Here is a 19,466-nt window from a genome sequence, read left to right as displayed (position 1 = left end):
CGGAATCACCAGCGGATTGAAAAGTCGTTTGTGATATTTGGCGGTTTCTAAAATTTTTTGATTAAATTGAAATTTTAAATTAAATATTACAGACAAAATCACTGACGAAATGATTAAAACTATTAATATTTAATTATCCATTGGTAAAACCGTAAGTAAAACGCTGCAATAAAAAACCTAGAATCCCTAATTTCACAAGCAGGGCTCCTTTGTTCATCTTCTTTTCTTCCCCATATGTAAAAAACATCAATATCCATTTCTTTCTTTTCTCTTCTCTTTCATCCTTAGGTATGTATGCTTCTTCTTTCTTCTCATTTTTTTAATTAATATACTTTATTAATTTGTTTTTTTTTTCTCTTCTTAGCTTCACTTGCATCCACATTAGGGTAAGATTTTTCTTTTTTCTTCTTTTTGTCATTATATTTGTTTTTTTTATTTTATTTTTAATTGATTTTGTTCTTAATAATTGTATGAATATTGTTATAGGTTTTTTTTTTTTTTTTTTGTCATATGAGATCAATTTTTAGTTGATTTATTTTTAGTATTTTTAAATGTTTAACAATCACAACTTCATTTTTTTCATATGAATTTTTTTAGTTGAATTTATTTTTTTGTGTTATTCATTTGTTGCAAATTTGTTTGAGTCGATTTTCTTCTTCTTTTTTCTAAGCATTTTGTGTATTATAGAGTGTTGATTTATACTAATTTAATTATTTTATAGTTTTGTAAAATGGATTTTTTAAAATATTTTTAAATAATTATCATCGGAATTACATATGGTATTTTTTCGAGGGAAATACCAATGGAATGAAGCGTGTAATTGTTTTTTTAGCGCTTTTTCCATCAGTAATGATATTTTTTTATTACCAATGAAAGATTCATCGACGGAGCATTTTTATCCGGTGATTTCGATGGTAAATTAATTACTAACAGAATGATAGTACAAATACTGACGAAAAATTCTGTCGGTAAATATAAAGATTCTGATAGTATAATATTAACTTCTTTAATTTCGATTAACCATATATCCCCAAACCATTATATGGAAATTGGAAAAAAAGTAGTGCCAAAGGAGTTGGAGGAAATAAGTAAAAATGTAAGATTATGTATAAATATGTGTTAATTAAGCTTTTTTCGATTTTGATGAATGTTAGGGTTATGAAGTTTGTGCTTTGGTTTTAATTGATGAATTAAATTGAATGTTAGAGGTTGATTGTAGTGGTTAAATTGATTATTTAGTTGATTATGGAAGGTTGTGATGATTTTGAGTTATAGTTTTGTTTGAATGGTGAATTTTGAGTTAGAAATCAGAGGAGAACAGTAGGTTTCTGTTGAAATGCATCTGGCTTGGAGCAGTTGATGAGATGGAAAAATGGTCCAAATAATTAACGTTGTAGTCCCCGAATTTTTTGGAAAATTACAGCGTCCCGATTTTTTCTGCTGAGCATGTTCCTGGATTCATGAATTAGCAATTGCAAAATATGAATTCATGCTTGAAAATTACTGTATAGACTAAGAGCAATTTAACACTTTCGATTTGGTCCTCCAATTTGACTACATAAACAACTTTCTTGCCTGTTAATTATATAACAAATGTCGTTTATATACCCCAGAAATATGCCAGGTTTTAATTCACCAGGTCAGCAAATAAAGGTTCAGTATTACAGTCCATTTCCTAGGATTTGAATGATTATTCGAGAAATTTTATTAATGGTCAAATCATAACAATTAAATAATTGTATTATGTACATTTGTTTATGCATGATAGTCCACATATATTTCATTTTGTTTGTGATTTTTATGTCCTTTTGTTTCTATTTTTCATCAGCGTTTGTACCTCTTCGGAGCCAGGAAAATTGCCTGGACTTATACCATTAGGCAGCATTCCTTACGCATCTTCTATTCTATGCCGCAACAATCTCTCTTGTTTGGCCAATATAAACAACGCAGTCCTACCTTTTAACGCAGGACTCCTTTCACTTGTTCATCGACTGAATAAAGAGTTGAATAACGCACGCTTTATATATTTGAATATTTCTGGAATGTCATCTAGCGATCCTTCTGTGCCCGGTGAGTCGTCAACAATGTGGTGAAATTATCATCTACACGGATTTTATAGAAATTATTTCCGATTGATGCATCTTCTTTTATTCTTTAGATTGTTAGCACAACACAATCTGACAACAAGCTTTGTGAGAGTTCAGTGGAGAAATAAGGGTGTCTATGCTAGTGGAGTAATAAGGCAGAATTCTCTCACAAAGCTCCCTACGATGCTGCCCACATTGTTCTACAAAACTTCCGAGTTTAATGGAGAAAAGTCAGGAGATAAAGATGTCTTCAAGGGTAACAAATTCAAGTCAGAATGGTAGTCTAACAAGATAAGGAGACTGCTATAAGAATATTAGTACAAGGTAACCAAGCATCATAAATGCTAAGGGCAAGTTGTGGTAAAAGCAAGATCGTTGACAGGTTTATATGGAAAGAGCAATTCATCAAAGACCACATGCCGTGAAATGAAAAATTTTTTGCTTTTTGGATGGAAACATTTATATCCTTTATGAGTACTGCTATATCCTACAAAGATGCAAGGAACAGTTTTGGGATCAAATTTGTTAATTCGTGTGTCAAGTGTAGGAAAGCATTTTGAGCCAAAAGTACGCAGTGAAGAGTAATCCGGATGAGTATGATGTAGCTTAAAGTATGGAGTTTCAAAATTAATGGATGATGAGGGCAAGCGATTGATGAGATAGACAACAGTAGTGAATGCTTCTGCCCATAGAAATAATGGTGCACAACTATGAAATAACATGGTCATACCTAGCTCTCGTATGACACGATGGCGTCATTCAACCATACCTGTTTGTTCTGGAGTATATGGACATGATATCTGATGAATAATTCCTGTGGAAAGAAAATGACTGGAGAGTTTTGAGTTGATGAACTCACCACCTCCATCAGAATGAAAAATTTTGATATGTTTGTTGAATTGTTTTTTGGCATATTGTTCAAAGGCAAAATATGTATTCGTAAAATCAGATTTATATTTGAGTGGGATTATCCAAGTATTCTTTCTTTTTTTGTTTGGATTATTATTTTACATAACAACATGTCAATCGAAGTAATATATTCATTTAAATTTCATTTTAATGATGTAAATTTTCTTACAAATTTCTATATATATGAAGATTGAATTTCGTTCTGATCAGATTTTAAGCAAATTAATCATATTATTATTGGTGTATTTATCAGAAATTTGTTTCTTGCAGTAACTTATCTGCGTTTCTTTTTTGTATGAAAGTCTATTGGATTATATTAATATAAGAAAGTATTCAATATGTATAGAGTTGTACTCTCTACTATAACATTAAGATTGGATTCATGAATAATTTTCATGGTGGGTTTCATATTTATGCGGGAGGGTGGATGAACTACCGGTATACCTAATTACCTTACAATTTCTCGGAATGCTTTTTATTGCTATATATTAACTACTACTTCGTTCTTGGTAATGAAAGTTTGTTTTGTACGTAACAGGGTCTCGGGTTACAAACGTTGGATGTTGTCCTGTACTTGGTGATGTATGCAAAAATAGGACTGAATATGTTTTCTGGGATGGAATTCATCCCACCGAATCTTCGAACCAATTCACTGCTAGAAGATCGTATTCTGCCTTTCTTCCATCTGATGCTTATCCATACGATATCAGCCATTTAGTTAACATGCAGATCTAAGTCAAGAAAGATAATATTCCAGAGATTATATGATAAACTGATGATAAAATTATGTAAAGCAGCAACGGTACTTGTACCTCAAGAATAATAAGATCGGTCATGGATGTAGAAAGCTCGGCATATTCAAATGCTCTACCAATACATTCAGAAATTCCAACCCAGAAAATTGGAATGAACCTCCGAATCTGGTCACTATGACATTCATTTGAGAAAAGATGTTGCTGCAGCCATCCTATCCCAGCTTAACTTCGAAGAAAAAACAGTGGTAGCTAGGTGTTCAATTATTAATGACGCAGGATGTCCAGACTACTCAAAGTAGCTTTAACTTTCTATTTATCGTTATACACTGCGTCAATTAACCACTAGCCACTCAAATTGTTTTAGCCAACCGCAATCCATCAGATCATCGTTTCAAAGCTTTTGACCACAACCACCACATCTTGCTGACAAATCTTTGGATACAAGGTTTAAAATTTATAATTTGATTTGAATTTCTATTGGATTTAGTGCTTTGGTGAAGTATTAAAGCTGGTTACTGTTAGTAAATGATATGCGTAGAGCTTTAATTAAGAACAGATAACGGAGAACAAAAAAAGAACAGAGGTGACAAACATAGAGCACTAAGAGCACAGAAACTCAACGGGTGAGGTTACTGCCATCCCTTCAGTTTTATTTATAGAAGAACGAAAAACAACCATCATCACATTTATCTAAGGAAATATTGTTAAATAATCATCTCAACTCAATAGTTTAAGCTGTTAGGTAAGGTTCCGAGATATGATTTATATTATTCCGTAACACACCCCCTCAAGTGAAAAACCCTTGGGGTTTGAAAATTTGCATAGACCTATATTACCTTGTGCTTAATTTTTTATCAAATAAATAAGGATGACGAGATTCAAACTCGTGACCACTTGGTCATCAAGGCTTCTGATACTATGTCAAAGAACCAATCTCAACCTAATAGCATAAGTTGTTAGGTAAGGTTCCAAGATATGATTTAATTATATTATTCCGTAACAGATATATGACTTACTGGATTTATCCTCAATGAACTTAAATCTACGAATTTAAACAATGAATTCAAACACATTAAGATAACAATGACAGTAGCTGATAAATAATAAAAGAACTATTGCATAACAAACTCCAGCTTTATTTTTTAATGTTATATATATATAAAAATTCTATTTGATTGAAAATAAAAAACAATACCTTAAAGAATCAATAAAGGATCCATATGTTCAAACATGAGAGATTCCTCCACCTGATTATTCTATTCCACAAGATCCAAGACAGAGAATAGTGAAAAAGAATATGATTTTTAGTTTCACAGGTACAATTGCAGAAGGGGCATAAGTCTTCATTAGTCGACAAAATCTTTCATTTTCCTGGGAAGGAACGAGTGCACAACATGTTATGCAAGGCTAGCCACAACAACATCTCAGATTTTGGTGAAGAAGAATTCTTCTAAATGTCTGCAAGGAATGGTTTAAATCCAAGGATCAAGAGACTGTCCAAAATCCAGCACTTATCTTCTTTATACTTGTGCAGGTGAGCACTGTTAAGAATCTCAATTAAGCTATCAAGCTGCTTCAAATCATAGCTCATGAGATCTCGATTCCAGGTGAAGTTCCAATGCCAACATATATCATCCCAAAAACCCATAATATTGACAGGCTTATTTTTTTAAGATGATAAGTGATACAGCCGCAGATAGGGTACTCAGACAGAGGTTTGCTACCAATCTAGACATCATCCCAGAAGTGAACAGTAGCACCATACCCTATTTGAAGCTTGCAATTTTCTCGAAGAGTAGAAGAGGCCTGGTCATCATATTTAATGGTTAAGTAAATATCTGACCAGACGATGGAGAGACGCTTGGAGAACACAGGTAACCCATTCTTAAAAGTCGGCGATCTCCTGAGCCCAACCTCCACAACCATTTGAAGAGAAGAACTTTATTTTTTGCTGCAACTGATCCAGTTCCAAGCCCTCCCTTTCACCCTCCTTACAACCACTTTCCAGGCAATCTTATGCACTTTCTGTTTGTCAGAGGTACTTGACCATAGGAATTGACACTCCATGGCCATAATTTGTCTCACCACACCCTTTGAAATAAAAAATAAAGATGGCAGGGAGAGATGACAGAACACTCTTGATCAAGCATACTCTTCCTTCCATTAAAAGCAATTTACCCTTCCAAGATTGAAGCCTCGTCCGGATCCTTGAAATAACTGGCTTCCATGCAGTGATCCTTGTTAGGAAATTCCAGAAATCAAACACAAACACACAATTTACGTGGTTTGGCAACTTGTCTACTTTATAGAACTACTAGTTTGTATTAATCAAGCTTAAAAACAATACAAACAACAAAACAAGAAGAAGGAGAAAATTCTTCTCACTCAACTCAACTCTCTCTAGCTTTCTCTCTATATATTTCTTTCTGTTTTCGTGTGTCTATCAGCTATCATTAACACCCTCTGTTTATAGCTGATATGGGAGACAATCATCCCCATTTTGGTTATTTTTAGCAGCCACTCGCCACCATCTTTAATATTCGGTTACCTAATTGGAACCACTCTTAACCTTCACTAGGCAGACATGGCTGCCAGCAACCATTTTGTGTCCATTAATAACAATCCTTTTAGGATTAGCATCTAATGGTAACATAAGTATTTGAATGGCAAGGAGTCAAATTTACAGAAAAGAACGTTGGATAGGCCAACAGTGTATGCCTCGTCAACATTAATCCCAATCAGGAAGCTCTTTTGGAAATTGACCCTTAAACTACAACATTTACAGAACCACCTAAGAGTTCTTTTAGTATTCAGCAAGCTTTGAACATCATTTGGGATAAAGAATAGGGAGTCATCTGCAAATTGCATATGAGTAATCTGTAAACCTCTCCCTACTTTAATCCCTAATAGCAAACCGGCCTTAGTGCCTCTACTGATCAGAACATATAGGCCTTCAACCACAATGTTAAAAAGGAATGGAGACAGAGGATCTCGTTGCCTAAGGTCACTTATCACATCAAATTCTATAGATGGAGAGCCATTGATTAGGGAAAACAATCTAGAAATTGAGATGCATTCCTCGATCCATTGACGCCAGCAATCCTCAAAGCCCATGTATTCCATCAAATTCTTTTAGTCTATGACGACAGAGAAAGAATCTTCATTCCATATAATAAGAATACCATTTGATTTTAGGTCCATTCCACAATCCTCTAAATAACTAAAGAGTCAAAGCATCAAGATATTTTAGATTAAACGATTAATTAAGCAGTATCAATGCCATAGTCTAATAGTTTTACTAATTGTTCTACATTTACACATAGAACACAATCCACAAACATTATTCCATGATAAAATCATAATGGAGGATAAAAAAACTTGACTTTCGAATCTTATCATTCTTGAGGTACAAGTACATGCATGTTACAGCATATTGTCAGACTGTTTTTTTTTTTTCGTTTACAAGAAGTCATATTATTAGACTGCTGTTTTACATAATTTTATCATCGAAGCAAAGTGACCAAGACCACGTTATTTCTATAAATTATTTATTATATTATTTATGGAATATTATCTTCCTTGACTTAGATCTGCATGTTAACTGACTAAATGACTGATATCGGTTGGATAAGCATCAGATGGAAGAAAGGCATTGTACGATCTTCTTGCAGTGAATTGGTTCAAAGCTTCGGTAGGATGAATTGCATCCCAAAACACATATTCAGTCCTATTTTGGCATGGGGTTGAGTCTTGAATGCATTGGCCATCACTACGTGCTGGACAACATCCAACGTTTACAACCCTAAACCCTGTTATGCACAAAACAGACAATTTCCATTGCTTAGAACCAAATAGTAATCATTAAAACAAGAAATTATTAAGTATACTGTGAATCGTACTCCTTATATACTGAGTAATTCCTCGTATTAATAAATTGTAAGATCCTCCACCAACAGGTTGGATGACTTACCGAGCACAGAAGGATCGCCAGATGACATCCCAGTAGAATTCAAGTATATAAAGCGTGCGTCATTCAACTCTCTATTCAGTTGATCAACAAGTGATACGAGTCTATCATTAAAAGGTAGGACTGCGTTGTTTATATTGGTCACACAAGAGAGATTGTTGCGGCATAGAGTAGAAAATGAGTAAGGAATGCTGCCTATTGGTCCAAGTCCAGGCAAGGCAATTTTCCTGGCTCCTAGGAGGTACAGAAGCTGAAGAAAAATAGAAACGAAAGACATAGATTCACAGAAAAGATAAATTGAAATATATATGGGCTATAATGCATAAATTAAGGTACAAATACAATTATTAAAAATAAATTATAGTGTTCAAGCTCTAACTACGAATCTAAGAGAAAATCACATCTAATCCCATAAAAAATATTAAGTATTTCTTGTATTTCTCTCTCTCTTTCTTCTTGTATCTAAGTATCAATGTTTATATTTTGAGCATCATAAAATTAATTTCTCGGGAAAAGGATAGTAATACGAACCTTTATTTGCAGACTATACTGGTCAATTAAAACCTTGGCATATTGATCAGGGGTGTATAAACGGCTTGTTATATATTCACTGGGCATGAAGTAGTTGTTTAAGTAGTCATTACTGCCCAAGCTGACATAATACAAGCACTTATTAAGGTAATTTGTTGCTGCCTGCTTAGTCCCTAGTAATTGAATCAAGCGACTCAATGTAGTAACATGATTCAGCAATTGCTTATTTAGGCTGATTCTACCACCCTGGAACATGTCAACAGAAATAGGAAAACAAAAAAAAAAAAAGATGGAAGTTAAATCATAGGACGTTGTAAGAGTACTCTCACAGGCAAAAAATTACTACAACGTAAATTATTTGGTACCAGTTGCCTTCCACTCTCATCACGAATCCCTGCTGCCCCAGATGCATAGTTAACACCAACCAATATGTCTCTGCCTCTAGCAGTTGCAAATGGTGGAATAAATTGGTTAAAGCCCAGAAGTTCACCTGCAAATGCCCAAATGTAATGTCTATTCACCATCTGAACCGTATCCGTATGTGCAAATAAATTGTTCTGCTATGATCACGGTTAAGGGGATTTTGACATATAAATTCTATGGTGAAAGAGAGATAGACACAAAAAAAGAGAGAAACAAAACAAAAAAGAAAAGAAATAATTTTTTAAGAAGAAGAAAGACATTATTATCATTTTGAACATCTATATGATTTTTTCTCTTCTCTCATGCACTGTAGTTATTACTGTAGCATTATAAAGTTTTTCTATGCAGGTTGTTCTATCAATTCACAACTTTTGACTAAATACCTGAACTATACTTCAGGAGAGATGATGTAATTTATTCTTAAACAATAATATATGATGAAACTTTCCGTGAAGTTATTAATTAATATGACTTAAACTGGTATAATTTGGTATTTATGAGACAAATTATTTTGCATTTCGAAACTAAAATGAAAGTGATCATAACGTGCAAGGAGATGAGAAGGGATCACCAATTATATCCACCACGGTTCGGCCATTAGTGAACCTTCCGGTGGTTCCGTTAGGGAAGTCAATTCCATATGGGCGGTAATTGGCCTTAGCAGCTGTGACAAGGTTGTTGTTGTTGCCACTATCCGCCAACGAGTCTCCAAATATGAAAAAACAAGGCACCTGTGGAGCTGCATGAGCGCAATTCTGCAAATTCGACACCAGCTTCAATAGGAAAAGTAGGAAGCACCATACTTTGATCTTGTATGCCATCTCTAATCAATTTGAAGGAAACTAAGGAGGGAGCTGTTGAGAAGTATTTGAAGCAATGGAGTTTGAAAACTGTGATGAAAACGTCGGGATTATATAGGGTAGGAAGGGGTGGGCAATGCTACAGAAATCGTAACAGTAAATTATTTATATTATTATTATTATACTTCACTTTGAATATTTACTTTTAGTTTCTTTAACCATTGCTGTTCATATTTTTTAAAAAAATAGCTTTCTTAATTATCTTTTCCTTATTTGGCTATGACAAATGATTTAAACTACTTTTATGAGATTTTTAAATCAATTATTACTTTTATTTTTTTAATTTCATATTTTGAATATTCGCAAGTCAACTTTCACATATCCACAATTGTCATCTTGATTACGTGTACACAATTTTTGAGACCATAAATATCTTTTGATAAATATATAGTGGTTGACTATTGGTGGCTTTCAATGCACAGAAGGCTACTTTTCTCTTTAAGAATTACTTTTCTGAAAGAACCAAAAAAAGCGTATATCTCAAGAAAGAGGTCTTCACTGCGACAGGATGATGATTTTTGATTTGATTTAGTTTTTATTAAAATAAAATAATTATATTAAATGTTAAAAAAAATAAAAATCGATTTAAACCGACGAGTTTCGATTTAGTTTTTTAGATCAAAAACCAGTTCAAACCAGTTTGGATCGTTTTTTCAGGTTTGGATCAGGTTTTTTATGGTTTAGCTCAATTTTTTCTGTTTTTTTTATGAGGTGCGGTTTGGTTATGTTTCAGACTTATAAAACTGAAACCGAACTGATTGATTTTTTTAAAATTTTAATCGGTTTTTTTAATTTTTTTTTTCTCGATTTAATTAATTTTTTAGTTTTTTTACTCACCCCCAGTATCCATAAATTTTTGTTCTAGTTGTGTTTACCTAAGAAAGCATCATTTTCCTTTTAAAAAAAAACATTCATATATAGTAAAGCATATTGATCCAAAGGATTTCTATGGAAATTATAAAAATTTAAATAAATTATAAAATAACTTATCCATGCATATTAGGTGATAATATAAATTGTATGTATTAAAAAAATTGACAAAAAAAATCGTATGATTTTTCATATTTCCCTTTTAAATTAAACACTAGGGATACTAACCTTTTTTATTTATTTATTAATGATGCTATTATTCTTATAATTTAAAATAAGAGCATATTCATGATAAATTAAACTTTATCCTTCATTTGGGAAAGGGAGATTCCTCACATTAATTAAGATAAACAATGATCACTTTATCCCCAGCACAATATTACCTGAAACGTTGCCATTTCTCGATAACATAAAATTTATTATTATTATTATTATTATTTACTTAAGTATCCTTACATATTTTTAAAAGGTAAAACTAATCATGTTTGAGTTTCGTGACTGCTTCTCCTAATAAATGTATGTTTTAGAGATTAAACTTGTGTTCTCACCCTTACAAGAATATAGCAGTGTTTTAATCGCTAGACCAACAACTTATTAATAAATTTATCCTTCTTTTGAGAAAGGAAGATTCCTCACATTAATTAATATTAGATGAAATTGTTTTTTTTATCTCAATCATATAATTTTTAATGTATTTAATTAATTAATAAATACTATAATTTTATATAGATCCTACTGAAAATCCTCAAAGGATTTTGATTAAAAAAAAATTATAATATAGTTATATTTTTCAAAAACTTATATTTTCAAACCATAATTATAAAAACAACAAACACACATGAAATTTGCAACTATTACTCTTGAGGCAGGTGTGTAGCGTGGGATCAACTCATCTAATATATTTAATTTTTTTCATGCTTGGCATTAATTTAGAATTCAATTTCCCGGTGACCCACACCTTGTGCACGGACCATGCTTAATATCTCTATAGACATTGACCCAAAGAAATAAATTATGTAACTGAATGCTGAAATTAATCCCTCGATAACATCATCAAATGAGATTTGCAAGCAATCTTTGAACGAGATAATAATAATAATAATAATAATAATTGTTATATACAATACGAATGGAGGAGAATTGTTATACGGTTTGGATTTTTAGAATCCAAACAGTGTTTTATTAAATAAATTCCTTTTGATATTATATATTATCTCTAAATCCGACTTCCAGGTGTATGTACAAAAAAAAAAATAAAAAAACAAATGCTGGTAAGATTAAACATCAATTAAATATTTGAATAATTATTTAAAATTATAAAAAATTTATAAAAAAAAATTAAAATAGTTATGATGATCAATTTAAAATCAATAAAATATAAAAAAATGAAATTGAAATAAAGACTTTAATGAAAAAAAAAAAGCATGGAAAGAAAGCAGTAGAAGATTGAATTAAAAAACAGAAAAAAAAAACTATTTATATGAAATGTAGGCTACATCTCAATAGGTGATTTTTTTCGGTTAGTGATCAATATTGGCGGCTGATTTGGTGACACGTATTTCAGAGTCCTTAATTTCATATTGGCTGTCATTCAAAAGGTTGAAGTCATCGTTTTGTCTTCAATGTTTCCGAAGGTAATACAAATCATGTTTTTCTAAATTTTAATTTTTTATTTAAAATAATTTTTTTATGTTTTTAGATTGTTATGATATGGTGATGTTAAAAAAAAAATTAAAAATTATTTTAATATATTTCTAAACAAAAATTATTTTAAATTGCCATCACTACTATAATCTGAAACTAGATAATTAACCCTTAAAAATTAGTAGAATTAAATTGTGGTGTCGGAGAGGTGCCTTCTTTCTTTGTTATTTTTTTTTTTGTTTAGTATTTTTTTATTTTTTATTTTATCCTCATTTTTATTTCATTTTCTTATAACCTAACATACAATTTTAAATTATATAAAAAGACAAAATTAAAAAAGAGAACCTCAATGTAAATCGTGAAAAAAAATACATGGTCAATCATAGTTTTTATAATTTTTATTTTTATTTAAAAGTTAATTTTACTTAATTTTAAGTTGGTTTGAGATACAAGAGAGAAAGCCATCAAAATATAATGAAAAAGAGTGAAAGTCGGGTGGCCAAATTATAAACTGTTGTAACCCATTTTTGGGTCCCCCTAAAAAAATAAAATAAATAGCCAAAAGAGGTTAGAAAATAACCGTAGGCAGAAGCGCCCGAAAAAAAAAGTCAGAAAATTGGTCAAGGAATTTAAAAATACAAGGATTGAATTTTTGACAGTATATTCTTGAAGGATGAAAGCCCTATTGAGAAGGAAAATTTGAATTTTGAGGAGAAAAGCCCAAATTTGAATGTTTATGGACTTAATTGGATTTTTGATTGAATTTATAGAAGATTTGATGGCAAGAAAAATTGATTTTTAAGTCAATTTGGGCTTTAATTTGGAGAAATTTAAGTTCTTGGGCCAAAATATATTTTTAGGAATTTATTGGGTCAAATCAGGGGCTCAATTGCATAAATATTGAAGTTTAAGGGCCAATTAGGGATTTAATTAAGAAAATCCGAAACCAGGGACCAAATTGGAAGAGGCGCGTAAATGGAGGGGCTGCAATTTTTCGGTTCAGGGGCTTAATTGAAGAAATTGAAAGTTTATTGATCAATTAGGGGCTCAATTGCTTAAATCAGAGGCCAAGGACCAAAGTGAAAAAGGCGGCCAACAAGAGGGGCGGGGACCAAATTTGGGGGACTGATTTGAAGTTTGGCCATTTAAATGAAACGGCGCGTTTTATCCAAAACGACGCCGTTTCATATATTAAAAAAAAAAAAAAAAAAAAAAAGAGGACCGGAACGGTGTCGTTTTGAACGACACTGTTCCTCTTCTTCTTTTCCCCCCCGAACCTGCAACAGAAGAAGAAAACCGTTTTTCAAAAACCATCCCGCGCCTCTCTCTCTCTCCTCGCCCCCACCACCTTTAGATGTTGGCCGACCATCCGTTACACCCGATGGTCCCCCACGGTTCTGCCCCTATAAAAAGAGAAGAAAACCGAGAGGAAAAAAGGGAGACCCCGAGAGGAATAGAGAGAGAGAGACCCGAAGGGAGGAGAGAGAGAGAGAACCGCCTGAACCGCCGTCCGTAAGCCAAGCTGCCACCGTCTCCGCAGAAGCACCGCCACCAAGCCGTCGTCTCCGCCGTGCCAGGTACGCTTCTCTCCCCCCTGCACATTTTTTTTTCTTTTTTGTTTCTTAAATTTCGTCTCCTGCATGCAGAGGCGTTCTGCATGCAGGGGACGAGGGGGGAAATAATCCCCCCCCCTGCGTTTTTTTAATTCCTCTGGGCCAGATGTTGTCTGGCCCAGAATTATGTGGACCGGGCCAGAGAGATCTGGCCCAGTCCGGCGGTCTGGGCCGGGTCCGGCCCATACCGAGGTTAATTATTTTTTGGGCCGAGTTCGGCCCAGTACTTTTGGGCCGAGGTCGGCCCGGTACTTGTTGGGCCGAGGTCGGCCCAACGCTTGTGGGCTGGGTCCGGCCCAGTTTAGTTTGGGCCGGCCCAGCCCTTTTAATATATAAATATATTATAATTATATTATATTATTATTATTATTATTATTATTATTATTATATATGTGTATATATGTTATATATATAAAAAATGTATTTATATATATAAAAAAAATATTTCGAAAAAAAATAAAAATAAAAATATTGTTGATTTTTCTGCATATGTTTGTCAAAAATGTTTTAATTCTGGTTTGTATTTTTATACTGTAAAGATACAAAACCAGTGTTATAAATACCCGGTTTTCGTCAAAACATCAAAGATTTTCAGAATAAAAAATGTTTTTGCTTTCAAAAAAATTCTAAAAAGTCCCTAAAAATGTTGTTGATTTTTCTGCATATTTTTATCAAAATGGATTAATATTGGGTTGTATTTTTATACCGTAAGGATACAAGCTCAGTATTAAAATACCTGATTTTCGCCAAAGCATAAAAAAATAAATATTTTCCAAAAATTGTTTTTGTTTTTTAAAATACGGCCTAGTCTCTCCAATATATACATATAAATATTATAACATCATATTTTCATACAACAAAGAAAATTTTCAAAACAATATATGTATTAACATGCATTTTGGCTTTAATAACCAGTTTATTCAAGCCATGAGAACTAGGCCAATATTTTCAAAAATTCTAAAAAAAATCTTTTTGTCTTATTTTAATATTTGGGATTACGAATTTATACGTAAAACGTATTCCTAAGTATTATTAATAAAATTTTGGTATGGACGTTAGAACGGTTAGGATTTTTACCCAATAAGATAAAGACCTCCTTACCGAGGAGGATTTTTCTTGGACCATAGACAGACCAACCATTAGGAAAACACAATAACACTTTAGTTTTTTTTTTTATCAGACAGTAAAACAATGCAGCTTACCTTAGGTAAGGTGTATTTGGGGTGCTAATACCTTCCCTTTACACAACCAGTCTCCGTACCCGATCTCTGAGACCAGTTAGGGTTCCTAGTGACCAAAATACTAGGTGGCGACTCCAAAGAACCAAATCAATCAAAACAAAAAAAACATTCGCCAGTCGAACCCGCAAATAGTGCATTTTTTTTGGGGGGGGTGCGACAGAATGGCGACTCCACTGGGGACCTTGTAGACTAAGCTTTGTTTTTGTCTGATTTGTTTGTGTTTTTTTTTTTGTGTGTTTATTGTTAATATGCCTTTCTGTTTATTTGCATATTTGTTTTTTATTTTACGCGTATTATTTATACATTGTATACAATTGTCTCATGCATCACTTGCCTTAATTTTGAAAAGCACACACAAGCCTTAAGTTAAGTGGGGAATTAGCGATTTACCCTAAGACTATTGGTCAGGGTTTAAATGCGTGAAACACCCAACTCATATCTGAGTGCCTGCTTGGTAATGGTGGGCATACGTGTCTTAACTGTTCCTTGCAACGCCCCCATACTTCTTTACGAAGAACGTCACTGGGCAGATATGAGACCCTTCAAGACCAGATAGAAAAACTACCCACTCTAACTTAATAAATAGAGCTTGTCCTTAGGTTATGTATCTTTTTGCAATATTATACTCATCGCGCATCACTTGTGCATCACATTTCATCCCGCATTTTATTTTTAAATTATCATATGCATTCCAGATTGTGAAACATAGGTCCCACATCCAGAGTCCACCAAACCCGTTCAAGATCAAGAATGGAGAATGAAGAGAGGGTCATCCTAGAATCCCGCTACCAAAGTGAATTGGAATCCATAAGGAATGAAGTTTCTCGAATGACCAATCTGCTTGAGCAACTTTTAAGAGCCAAGAACGGGGAGGGAACGTCTACCCAACCACCTATAGGAGTACAGTCAGTTCATGTTCCGGGGGCATCTCAGAACTTGGGGGCAGATTCAGTGACGGGGCAGCACTTTGCACCTACCATTCCCATTCAGCCCCCTCAAGCTCACATCACTGTGGAAGGGCCTCCCGATAATAGGTCCACCAGATTTATGAACGATGACAAGATATCAGCCTTGGAAGAAAGGTTAAGAGCAGTCGAGGGAAATGACTGGTTTGACCCCATGCGAGCGTCTGAAATATGCTTGGTACCAAACATCACGGTACCAAAAAAAATTTAGGATACCGGAGTTTATAAAGTACATTGGGTTGGAATGCCCAAACACTCACCTTCGATCTTATTGCAATAAGATGGCTGAGGTGATTCATGACGATAAGTTACTGATATACTTTTTCCAAGACAGTCTATCGGGGTCAGCGCTAAGTTGGTACATGAGGTTGGATAATGCCAAGATCAAGAAATGGAAGGATTTAGTTGAGGCTTTCCTTAAGCAATACAAGTTCAATTTGAAAATTGCTCCAGATCGAACGAGCCTTATGTCAATGGAAAAGAGAAGCCAAGAATCAGTAATGGCTTATGCGCAAAGATGGAGGGACGAGGCCATGCATGTGCAACCCCCTTTGATAGAAACGGAGATGGTGGCTTTGTTCGCCAATACATTCAAGGCACCCTACTATGAGCATTTAATGGGTAGCTCTTCTCAACATTTCTATGATGTTGTACGCATAATGGAAAGAATAGAGCAAGGGATTAAAGCTGGACGCATAATTGAGCCATTGGAGACAAAAGGTTTTTTCGGAAGAAAATTGAAGGGTCCCGTTAACAACTTCGAAGGTGGGTCCAATGACAAGATAACGGATTCATATAACCCACAAATACCTACCTCCCAGGTGGCCCACATAAACTTTAACAAACCTTTTTCCCCTAATCGAGCAAATGGCCAGTCAAACACCCAAAACAACCACCAAAGACCAAACCCAAGATACGTTTCAGAACAACTACCGCCATTACCCATGCCTCTGAAGGACATATATGCCAAACTACTGAGCATTGGACAAATAGCTCCTATCCCTACATTACCACTACAGCCACCATTCCCCATCTGGTATAAGCCCGAGTTGACTTGCGAGTACCATGCTGGTATTCCTGGGCATTGCCTTGAAACGTGCTATGGTTTTAAGAACAAGTTGTTGAAGCTCATCAAGATAGGATGGGTGTCATTTGAAGATACACCCAATATCAGTTCAAATCCATCGCCACATGACAAAAGTGATAAGGGATAAAGGGTTGGAAAACCTTGGTCAAGAATCGTCAATAATGAAGAAGGCGAGATCAAAGGAGAAGACAAGGAAACGCAAGTGGGGAAGGAAGATGAAGCATTGCCTCGGTTGACTTTCCACACACTAGAAGAAGTTTCAGAACGGGTTGACCCAAGAACTTCTCGTAGTTTTCAAAATGTAAAACAACTTTATTTGCCTTAGCATGCTTTTGTCTTTGCTTTTATTTTTCTTTAGTGAGCATTCAGAGCTCATTTTATCAACCAGATTTTTGTGTTTATCTTTGAGCCTACCTTTTCTTTAAATAAATGATGAGATTTTGCACTTTTGGAACAAGTTGAGTGGTTACAAACAAAGTATCATAAAATGGTTTAATATGAAATTTAAGAAAAGCTACCCTTGAAATACAACCTCACCTCTGGATAACATAATGAATTGATACATCACCTGTAATTTTTCTTTCCAGATAAAAATAGAGTTTATCAATCCTAAACAATGTGCATTTTTGAAAAAAACACAATTTATTGTCCTTTCACTCTCTAATGAGTTTTTTGTTGGTGGTTTTGTTTTGAGTCGAAATGAATTTCTTCTCTATATAAAAACCCAGACTAGGATCGCACCCCTACACTGGGGGCAAGACGAGATGTTTTATGAAAAGTTTTACGAAAGCCTACGATTTGAAAACCAAGCTAAAACATTTGACAAAAGCATGACAGAGAGGCAAATACAAGTCATACATTTTGAGAAAAGAACTACTTGAAGAAAGTCAAAGACTTCTTCTCCAAGAATATGATAGGCAACACGAGAGATAAGTCCAGCATACGACTTCAAAAGCAAGTTCATGTTAAGAGGGAGTCTCATGAACTAGAAGAAGAGGCTGGGACCTATGTTTCAAAACCAGGTATGAATGCATGCATTGCATCTAATCATAAATCATTGCATATATGTTTTTTGGATCGTTACAGGAGGAGATCGTAGCGCATTCCAACAAGATTATGGACGAAGAAAGAATCATTGAGTTGATTCTAGAACAAACAAGAAGAGAAGATAATGGTTTTCAAACCCTGCCAGCAGGAAGAACGACATGGACAGCATTCGGTAAAAAGGAATCACCAAATGGGATTCCAAGTTGTTGAGATCGACAGAAGGGATCTCGTATTTCGATGAAGGTCGCCAGAAGGGACCTCATATTTCAGCTTTGAATAAAAGGAATCGCCAGATGGGATTCCAAGTTGTTTGAGATCGCCAGAAGGGGTCTCGTTTTCGATATTCATCAATGGAGGTCGCCAGAAGGGACCTCAAATTTCAGCTTTGGTATAAAAGGAATCGCCAGATGGGATTCCAAGTTGTTTGGCTAAAGGAGATCGCTAGAAGAGATCTCATATTTCGATGAAGGTCGCCAGAAGAGACCTCATATTTCAGCTTTGAATAAAAGGAATCGCTAGATGGGATTCCAAGTTGTTTGAGATCGCCAGAAGGGGTCTCGTTTTCGATATTCATCAATGGAGGTCGCCAGAAGGGACCTCAAATTTCAGCTTTGGTATAAAAGGAATCGCCAGATAGGATTCCAAGTTGTTTGGCTAAAGGAGATCGCCAGAAGGGATCTCATATTTCGATGGAGGTCGTCAGAAGGGACCTAATATTTTCAGCTTTGAATAAAAGGAATCGCCAGATGGGATTCCAAGTTATTTGAGATCGCCAGAAGGGATCTCGTACTTCGACATTCATCAAGGAAGGTCGCTAGAAGGGACCTCATATTGAAACCATTTCTTAGAAAAGCATGGAGTTTACAGAATTCTTCCCCTTGGGTTCGTCACCCATACAATGAGACCATCATTTTTCTTGGGTTCGTCACCCATACAATGAGACCATCATTTTTCTTGGGTTCGTCACCCATACAATGAGACCATCTTTTTTCTCGGGTTCGTCACCCATACAATGAGACCATCACTTTTCTTGGGTTCGTCACCCATACAATGAGACCATCTTTTTTCTCGGGTTCGTCACCCATACAATGAGACCATCACTTTTCTTGGGTTCGTCACCCATACAATGAGACCATCATTTTTCTTGGGTTCGTCACCCATACAATGAGACCATCATTTTTCCTGGGTAGGTCACCCATACAATGAGACCATCATTTTTCCTGGGTAGGTCACCCATACAATGAGACCATCATTTTTCTTGGGTTCGTCACCCATACAATGAGACCATCTTTTTTCCTGGGTAGGTCACCCATACAATGAGACCATCATTTTTCTTGGGTTCGTCACCCATACAATGAGACCATCATTTTTCCTGGGTAGGTCACCCATACAATGACCATCATTTTTCTTGGGTTCGTCACCCATACAATGAGACCATCATTTTTCTCGGGTTCGTCACCCATACAA

General features: G+C 34.6%; 1 protein-coding gene across 1 annotated transcript; it reads right to left on the bottom strand.

Annotated features, from left to right (window-relative positions):
- Positions 1 to 7,113: 7,113 nt before the first annotated feature.
- Positions 7,114 to 9,552, bottom strand: LOC118058103 (GDSL esterase/lipase At1g29670). Its single transcript, XM_035070801.2, has 5 exons — positions 9,244 to 9,552; positions 8,615 to 8,739; positions 8,250 to 8,495; positions 7,722 to 7,968; positions 7,114 to 7,560 (listed from the first exon to the last, which is right to left on the bottom strand). The coding sequence occupies exons 1-5, from the start codon at positions 9,491 to 9,493 to the stop codon at positions 7,349 to 7,351; spliced, it is 1,080 nt and encodes a 359-aa protein (XP_034926692.1). The 5' UTR covers positions 9,494 to 9,552; the 3' UTR covers positions 7,114 to 7,348.
- Positions 9,553 to 19,466: the final 9,914 nt, after the last annotated feature.

The sequence above is a fragment of the Populus alba genome, chromosome 19 (genome assembly GCF_005239225.2).
Source record: "Populus alba chromosome 19, ASM523922v2, whole genome shotgun sequence".
NCBI lineage: Eukaryota > Viridiplantae > Streptophyta > Magnoliopsida > Malpighiales > Salicaceae > Populus > Populus alba.
This window is presented reverse-complemented; position numbering and strand designations above follow the sequence as displayed.